Below are 9752 nucleotides of genomic sequence, written 5' to 3'. Positions count from 1 at the left end.
CAGGAATCATTGTCAATAATCTTTAGAAAACATTACCAACAGAAGGTTGCTAGAGCCTTGAGCTCCGCAAAATTTCCAATTTTCAAGTCACATAACAGTTCACAAAACTCAAAACGGGCTCATTGAACATATTATGTCTGAGCAATTTCCTAAAACATGAGGACCACTAGTGCCCACATGAGTTCACTAAAAATAAGTTTTACAACTGGGTGCAGTGGCTCACACCTGTAATCCTAGCACTTTGGGAGGTCAAGGTGGGTGGACTGCCTGAGCTCAGGAGTTCAAGACCAGCCTGGGCAACATGGTGAAACCCTGTCTCTACTAAAATACAAAAAAAAAATTAGCCAGGCATAGCGGCGTGCACCTGTAGTCCCAGCTACTCGGGAGGCTGAGGCAGGAGAATTGCTTGAACCCGGGAGGCAGAGGTTGCAGTGAGCCATAATTGTGCCACTGCACTCCAGCCTGGTGACAGAGTGAGACTCCGTCTCAAAAATAAATAAATAAATAAATTTTACTCAAACGACTTTATTTCCTTTTTTGATAGGGCTACCAGATGTCTATCGTAAACATCTGGATGTTATTAAAATCTCTCAGGATATCCCTTTGGATAAGATGAAAACACAGAAGACAGTTTATCAAAATTAAGAATAACACAACATTGGGATGGACAACTAGTAGACTGTGATATAGAATCAAGATTTTTTTTAAAGCTCTTAATAGGTTAAAATTGTTGGTTAAAAATATTTAATAACGGGCTGGGCGCAGTGGCTCACACCTGCAATCCCAGCACTTTGGGAGGCCGAGGCAGGCGGATCACTTGAGGTCAGGGGTTTGAAACCAGCCTGGCCAACATGGCAAAGCCCTGTCTTTACTGAAAAATACAAAAATTAGCCAGGTGTGGTGGCGCATGCCTGTAATCCCAGCTACTCGGGAGGCTGAGGTAGGAGAATCGCTTGAACCCAGGAGGCGGAGGTTGTAGTGAGCCAAGATCGCACCAGTACACTCCAGCTTGGGTGACAGAGTGATACTCCATCTCAAAAAAAAAAAAAATTTTTTTAGCAGCGATAAATATAAAATTCAGTATTTAGGCATCTAAAATCTACTTACACAAGCTGGAGAAGACTTGGCATAATAGCTACTTCTGTAAAGAAGTCTGGGCAGATTTTGCTGATCACATCAAACTGAATCAACAGTGTGATGTATCTGCCAAAAGAAGCTAGTTGCTATAGTGTCCAACATTGCAGTAAATGGTTGCAGGAAAGGTCCCAGTGTGCTAACAGACCATGTCCAGTGCTGGGACCACACTCAAGAACTAGGAAAGCATCCTTCAAAAGCCATCTGACTGGAGAAGATAGCTCTGAGTCACATTTGCCGATTTAGCAATGCCCGTGCCCCTCACCCAGGGGCTGTCAGCAAAAGAAAAACCCCTGAAAGAGGGACTACCATGCAGGACACCTGAGCATTAACCTTAGTTCTAATGGTGAGCCGCCACTGGAGGTCAAGAAGGGCACGGACAGCTGCCACATGTTGCCTCCTTGAGTAATGGGTGCCCCATCAATGAAAGTTCAAGTATAGGCAGTCTGCTGAGGACGCTATAGAGGGGATATGTAAAGTGGGAGGCAGGACTATACTGTATAAACTCTAAGAGCCTGGCATCATTAAGTGCTAGAAAATCTGTTCTAAACTTCTGATACCAGCTCCAGCATGGGACGCATCCTGTTTGCACCGTCGACACCGACTGCTGAGTTACACGGCTACATGTCCTGCCTGGAGCCAGTACATAAGGGCAACAGCAGGACACTTTCAGAAAAGTCTCATCTGAACAAAACTGAAGCGTACATGATGACAGCACACATTTACAAGAGTGAAGGATCCCATATTATACTCACTCCCTTTCATAAATATCCTCAGCTCAACCCCTCTCCCTCCACAGTACAGACTGGACACGTCTCTCAACCTGGCTGTACCCAACTATTCACCTTCTCTGTGTCTGCACTAAGGACACTCGATATGATTGGCAGAGGCACACAATGGGTGCCTGTTTACCCCCAAAATTCATGAGCATGCATCTCTAAAAGGGCACTCCATAGTCTTACCCTATTCCCCTTTCAGGTTAACTGGGCCACCAGACAGGAAGTCACTTACCCTCACCTCCCTGACAAATCTAGACTCAGCTCCTAGCACTGCCCTGTCAGGGAAGAAGGGCCCCTCCTATCTGAGGCAAATCTACCCACTGTGAGCAGAAATCCCAACCTCGTCTTCTCAGAGTTCACAGGTGACGTGACAGTCACTGGATGTCTAACTCCATCCCACGCTTCTCTAAGCCCAGGCTTGTTATCCAGCTGCTCATTTGCCATCTGCTCTTCAGTGTTTCCTGGGCAAGATAAAATGGCAATTCAAAAATTCCAGATTCTTCCACAAACTTCTTCCTCTCCTATTGTTTGCCACCTACCTAGAAGGCATCCATCGTTCCTCTCTGTCCCTCACCACCTTGCCCTCACATTCAGTGCATCAAGTCCTGTCAGCTCTGAAACCAATTCTTTGCCACCACTGTCTCCGACCCAGACTGCTGCACCGACCCCTAACCCAGCAGCCTCCTTGCTTCCGCTGCCACTGTCTGATACTGGACCAAGTCCCGTAGCTGCCCATGGTGCCAAAGAACCCAGTCTCTAGGATAACTGTAAGGTCCTGCACCACCTGGCTCCACCTACTTCTCTATCGTGCTGCTCAGCAGGCTTCAGCTGCCTGTCTTCTGTCAGTTCCTGAACATCCCAAGCTCTTGGCAACCTGACTTTAGCACCTGCTGTTCCCTCTGTCCGAACACTCTTGGCTAGCACTTTGTTCTTCAGATTTCAGCTGAAATCACATCTCAGTGGCCATCTATAAATATTCTCTCTAGAGACATACACGCCCCTCCCTCCAGTAAGCATAAGCAACAACTTTAAGCTAGGAGACAGACCAGAATAAAAGGGGCCAGATTAGTAAAAGAATCCACCACTTGCTGGTCCCTCCACGAAAGACCTGTAAGAAGTTCTTGTCTAACACTGCAGAAGTCCGCACCAGAGGACCAAAGAAAAAGGAGAGGTTAGTTGATTAGTCACTGGAAATATGCCTTAGCCTCACCTTACCCAGCCAATTAAGAAACTTAGCTCCAATTTAGACTTTTCAACAAAACTGGAAATTATAGAAAAATGGGAGAGGCCAGATAGGAAGGGGGACTACAATCTGACCAGACTTGGTCCCAGCTGCCAGAGTCTGCTCTAGAGAAACCTGAGGTAGATTCCTGCTGCTTTCCGGTCTGGAACCAGGTGCATCTCTCTTTCTTCCCCTGTATCCTTTACTGGTTGTCCTCTTTCCAAACTTGAACTCTAAGCTTTCCTCAAAACCTACTCCTGGATCACTTTTCATATTGACTCAGGCAACATATCCAGTTATTATGCTGATGACTTTAAAAACTCTATTTTCCGTTCTGTCTCAACAACTGGGTGCTAGCAAATACACAATGAGTGAGTAACTTTCCCTGCCTTGGAGCCTCAAGACACCCCAATAGACCACTAAAGATAAATCTAAACAAATACCGAAAAGGCAACTCATACATGCCAAATGACATGAGTGACAGAAACAAATTACTGAAGGTATCAGTTTCCATTCCAATTGTCAAGAATGGCTTCACGGGTGGCCCTGAAGCAGGGCATTGTAGAGCAAGATAGAGATTACTGAGGTTGGAAGTAATCTTAGAGATCATCTAGCCCCTTACCTTATATATATATCAATTCTAAGATGCTAATAAATTGGAGTATACCATTGACTTAACTTTGTGGACTGGAACCAGTTGGCAAGTTTCTTTTGACATCATGCACTGCACTTTCAGAAACACAACGGGCAAGGAAAGCTGTCTCAAAATCTAGAAAACATCATTTGTATAGGAACGAACGTGAAAGGATAAAAAAAGAAGTTAACAATGTTTTAGGGGGTGGTAGATGAAAATATCTGCCTTGTTTTCTAGTTTTTCTGTAATGAGCCACGTAAGGTTGTTTTTCGTTTGTTTTTGAGACAGAGCCTCACTCTGTCGCGAGGCTGGAGTGCAGTGGTGCGATCTCAGCTCACTGCAACCTCCACCTCCCGGGTTCAAGCAATTCTCCTGCCTCAGCCTCCCAAGTAGCTGGGACCACAGGTGCACACTGCCACGCCCAGCTAGTTTTTGTATTTTTAGTACAGATGGAGTTTCACCACATTGGCCAGGCTGGTCTTGAACTCCTGACCTCAAGTGATCCACTTGCCTCCGCCTCCCAAAGTGTTGAGATTACAGGCGTGAGCCACCGCGCCTGGCTGTGTAAGGTTTTTATAACATAAAAAAACAAATTTGTTTTGAAACTATTACAGCCACACAATGTATCACCAGTGGATGGCAGCCAAAGAGCATCTTTTTCAGATACTTCATACTGTTTATCTGATTATGTTAAACCCCTAAAATTCAGGCAATATATGCAGATGATTCCAAGTTTCTTTTTTTTTTTTTTTTTTTTGAGGCGGAGTCGCACTCTGTCGCCCAGGCTGGAGTGCACTGGCGCGATCTCGGCTCACTGCAAGCTCCACCTCCTGGGTTCAAGTGATTCTCCTGCCTCAGCCTCCCGAGTAGCTGGGACTACAAGCATGTGCCATCACGCCCGGCTAATATTTTTGTATTTTTAGTAGAGACAGGGTTTCACCATGTTGGCCAGCATGGTCTCGATCTCCTGACCTCGTGATCGCCCGCCTCAGCCTCCCAAAGTGCTGGGATTACAGGCGTGAGCCACCGCGCCCGGCCGATTCCAAGTTTCTTAAAGAGGAATTCTCTGGCACTGATGGCCTCCAGCAGTGATACGAAAGCAAACCTACCATGTAAATCTAACATCTTCCAACCAGGCAAACAGCTCCCTCCCACACTCCCACTTCTACCATTGTCCTTACCACTCATCCTGTACATTTCAGCTTCCAGCACTACACATTCTCACCACAGTACCCTCCATGCTGTAGCCGCCATACCACGCGGGACAGCACACTCGATCTGTGTATGAATGAAATGCCTCTATTTCCTTTACCAGTATGTTTCAACAGGAGAACAGATTTTGAGACACACATTCTTAGCTTCAAATATGTCAGGGAGCCTTTACCCTCCTCAATCAGTAGTTCACAGGCTGGAGCCACTGAACTCATATTGAAGTGCTTGAGCAATTTTCAAATTTTCAAAACACCAAACAGAAATCAGTAATGAGCTGCTGAGACTTGAACGGCACAGATTCAGTATCAACTCACTGTGGTATGGCTGTTTATACAATAATTGGATGCTCTAAATAGCAGTAACTCCAAAGGCATGTGCATGGTGGTGGCAAGATAATCAGGTGCTGGGTATAGAGGTGTGTGTGTGTGTGTGTATATTTGGGGAGAAAGGAGAACACCCCAAAACAAAGCCGAGGGGACACTGCAAAACTACTGTCCATACTACATCATAGATGTAAGCTCTCTGCACCACGCTCTTCCATGGTTCAATATGCTTTCAATCTAGGTGGCAATTTCTGCCATTCTCACTAGTCTCCCGTGTTCCAGCCTCATTCTGGCAAACAAAAGTTAGCAGTACACATGCCATCACTTTGGAAAGTCCCAGTGCATTAGAAACCCATGAGTGTTAAGCCTCGGGCCTTCTTCCAGCTCTGCTACCACAGGCAGGTGGAGCACTCTAGACAAGTCACTTGGCCTCAGTGGAACTCACTCTCTACTCTGAAAAATAGTTTTGAAAATTATAATCAAGGCCAGGTGCCGTGGCTCGCGCCTGTAATCCCAGCATTATGGCAGGCCGAGACAGGTGGATCACCTGAGGTTGGGAGTTTGAGACCAGCCTGACCAACATGGAGAAACCCAGTCTCCACTAAAAATACAAAATTAGCCAGGCATGGTGGCACGTGCCTGTAATCCCAGCTACTCGGGGGGCTGAGGCAGGAGAATCAGTTGAACCCGGGAGGCGGAGGTTGCAGTGAGCCGGGATCGTGCCATTGCACTCCAGCCTGGGCGACAAGAGTAAAACTTCATCTCAAAAAAAAATTATAATCAAAAGCATTCCTTAGGCACTCCAAGGAAGGGTTAAGGGTGAGATCTGTGAGACCCAGGGCAGGGCTCTGAGACCCCTACCCCTGCCTGAACCAGATCTGCCCAGGTGCTTTACATATTAGCCTCCCTTCAAATACCATCTAAACAAAGCCTTTTTTTTTTTTTTTTTTTTTTAAAGAGACAGTATCTTGCTGTCACCAGGTTGGAGTGCATCCTGGAGTGCAGTGGTACGATCACAACTCACTGCAGCCTCAACCTCCCTGGCTCAAGTGATCCTCCCACCTCAGTCTCCCAAGTAGTTGGGACTACAGGCATGTACCATTGCATCTGCCTAATTTTTTTTAAACTTATTTTTTGTAGAGATGGGGGGTCTCACTATGCCACCCAGAATGGTCTTGAGCCCCTGCCTTGGCCTCGCAAAGTGCTGGGACTACAGGCATAGCCACTGCACCTGGTCTAAACTAAGGCTTCTAAAGCAAACATGGAACTTCTAGAAATCATCTACTCCAATCTCACCTCCAGATTTAACTGTCCAAGGATCAAGCTAACATTTATACTAACATTTACAGAGCACTTTCTAAGTATTAGGCTTTTAAAATACCTTACTAACCCTTCATATCAACCCTAGGAGATGGACATTATTTCCACATTTACAGTTGGGAAATTTAAGGCTAAGAAAGATGAAATGACTTATCCAGGAACAACATGAGGAATGAAGTTATCAAAGCCCTTGTTCTTTCTTCCACACCTCACTGCCTGCCTTTCCAACCACACTAACTCCACCTCCTGAACTGCTTAAAGTTCCACATCATTTAACAACTAAAACTAAGGAGTCAAAAGTGCTTCCTGCCAAACCCAGTTGGTACTCACTTCCCCCCATTTACAGAATTAAGACTAATGGTGGGGGACAGGAAGATGTGGGACACATGATGAAGAGCTTCCTCCCAGGCTTGCTGTTTCCCATTAATTAATCACCTCCACTCATCGTATCTCTTAGGTTTTATAGATCTTACAAGGTCTCTTCCCTTCTCCCTCTCTCACCTTCTCTAAGTCTACATTCCCATGTAGGCTAAATCAAAGGCTCAGTTCTTTAAATCAAGTTCAGACCAGTGGCAGGTGGATCTGAAAGTTTACTTCTCAGCTCGCCGACCATTTGTGCCTCCAAACAGTCCTGTAACAAATGGTTCTATGTATGTGACTACAGCCTTTTCCCCACACTCCACCTACACACCACTCCAAACCCTGGACCCCCATCTTAAATTATACCCTGCATTATATTTCTGGATGAGTCCTTGGGGGTGAAAAGAGAGGGTAAATAGTAGGAAGAAGAGACTCTAAAGAGAAAGGTCAAACCAGACAGACATACCTTGGATCCTCTCCCCTGGGGCCTCTAAAGGACGCACAAACCTGAGACATGAGTGATGGTTAAAAAAATTTGGGTTTTATTGTTTTTGCTAAATAATACTAAAAAAAAAAAATTTCATTTTGAAGGCAGGGCTTGAATTATTTAATTTGATCCATTTATTTAATTAAAAAAAAAAGGAAGGGGAAAGAGATCATGGCCAAAAAAATAGTAGTTAACCCCCACCCCACCCCCAAAGCTCTAGCCAGTCATGTGAGCATCACCCACATCCCACTCAGTGCCTGACATTCGGATGGTGGCATACTCTGCCCCAGGAGACTGCCTGAAGGCACGGGACAATGGGTGCCAATTTTAGCTCTCAGCAGGTTAGTCAACCAGACAAACTGGTGGGCTAAAGTCCAGAAATTCTTTCCAGGCTTTCTGCTCATTGGCTGAGCACATACAAACTGTCATAAGCTTGTAAAATTTAAGGGGAGTTGGGGTGGGGCGTAAGAGCAAAAGGACAGCAGGAGAAGAGAAATTACGGGTCACCCAAGTTTTTCCTGGGCTAGTGGCTCTGGATATAGATTTAAAGAGAGGTCAGAGTAAATGGACTCCAGGTTTCTTATCGAAGAAAACTATCCCTCAATGAGGAGCTGAGATGTGCCATGTAAGAGAGTTCTTCCTGCAGAGGCACAGGAGAAAGGGCAGCTGACTCTCTCATGTGGAGAGAGTGGCGAGGAAGTTCTTCTAGTACCATGAAGACAGACAGGCAGAGGGAGAATCCTGAGGTTTGGGCCAAATGTGAGACTGGTACACACACAGTTAAAGACTAAAAAGCCATCAGGAACCCTCAAAGCCAAATTCTATCTGCACATTGGCTCTACAAAGTTCGCAGCAAGAATCTCTTGCACCAAGTCAAGTTAGTGGCCTGGCTATGATGGATGGTGGGGAGGGCAATACATTTTTATTTTCAGAGGGATGAGGTGGGAAGAACAGCCATGATCTAGTAAAAAGAGACCTGCAAGAAGCAGAAAATATTTAGAGAACATTTTAATATATATTTTCATATATATATTTAAAGTTAAGAAAAATAAAACTAATTCAAGCCATGCCCTGTGCAAAAAAAAAAAAAAAAAAAAGAAAAGAAAAGAAAAGAAAAAAAGGAAAAGAAAACAAAAGTTTAAAGTGAGACGTTTGCTGCTCTGGTCTCAACTTAAGAATCACAGTCAGCTTGTTACTTTTATTTTGGAAGAAAAGATGTAAAAGTTTCTTTCAATCATTCAGAAGGCAAGTGTAGCCACTTATAAAAACAGAATGGCAGGAACAGACTAGGAAAGGAAAGTCAGAAGTAAAGGGCAGAGTGGGAAAAGAATTTTCAAAAATAAAATTAACAAGGTGACTGTTCCAGAAGAGGGCTGTGAAAAGGACATGGTGGACCGAAGTCTGTTAGTCAAGTAATGATTCAACTTTTAAATTATTCTCTTGTTCTTTTTTGTTGGGTGTTTTGTTTGTTCAAGTCTAAGATTTGGAAATGCTGACCCTTTGTTAAGAGCCAACAGGACATATAGGATCCCTTCCCTCCCCCGGCCTGCCTCCGCTGAAGCCACCACCAGCGCCTCCTTGGCTGGATGCTGGAAGAGTCCTCCATGTGTACGGACTCAGGATGACAGGGCAGCCTCCTTCTGTGGTTGCTGGGCTTGTGAACGTTGCAGTATCTTTTGGCTTTCCACGTCTCTAAAATGTTTTTCAACCTGAAAAAGACCAGGCAACCCAGGTCAACAAAGGAGATGGGGAAGAAAGGTCTCCCAAACAATCCAACCCAGGTTTCCACAGCCCCATCCTGGCTGTCCAGCCCATGTAATATCCAGGCACCTTTGCCCTTGCTGTCTATTGGCCTTCCCAACCACAAGGTAGGCCAGGGCCTCCTGCTTCAGCCACATTTTTTTTGCAGTTTCCACTAAGATTGGCTAGAAGAAGGTGAATCTACAAACTAAACTATAAAATATAATAAGGGGAGATTATCATGACCTAAACTCCTCCTCTCTTCTATACACAAGTACAAAATGAAAAGCTGGTGGGGGAATTACAGTCTTATCACACCTCCTACATCTACAATGTTGGTCTCTCAATGTTCCTCAGAGGAAAAAAAAAAAAAAAGCAGGAGTGTTTTTTAAGTTTGTTTTAACAAATGCTAAGTCCAGTGACATATGTAGGGTCAGAGACACCGACGGCAACTGATTTATACCAACCAGATCTTTCTAGAATGGTACCTACAGCTAAGAAAAACCCAATATGGGGCCAGGCGTGGTGGCTCATACCTGCA

The 9752-nt window shown here is 44.9% G+C and overlaps 1 protein-coding gene across 1 annotated transcript in view; it reads right to left on the bottom strand.

Moving 5' to 3' along the window:
• Positions 1 to 7503: 7503 nt before the first annotated feature.
• LSM12 (LSM12 homolog) overlaps positions 7504 to 9752 on the bottom strand; it is a 32700-nt gene continuing 30451 nt past the window's right edge. The window contains exon 6 of the mRNA XM_004041553.5: positions 7504 to 9180. Within this exon, the coding sequence (XP_004041601.1) occupies positions 9088 to 9180 (93 nt within the window). The 3' untranslated portion in view covers positions 7504 to 9087. The remainder of the gene's footprint in view (positions 9181 to 9752) is intronic.

The sequence above is a fragment of the Gorilla gorilla genome, chromosome 4 (assembly GCF_029281585.2).
Source record: "Gorilla gorilla gorilla isolate KB3781 chromosome 4, NHGRI_mGorGor1-v2.1_pri, whole genome shotgun sequence".
In the NCBI taxonomy this organism is placed as follows: domain Eukaryota; kingdom Metazoa; phylum Chordata; class Mammalia; order Primates; family Hominidae; genus Gorilla; species Gorilla gorilla.
Note: the sequence above shows the minus strand (reverse complement) of the source record. Positions and strands in the feature narration are given on the sequence as shown.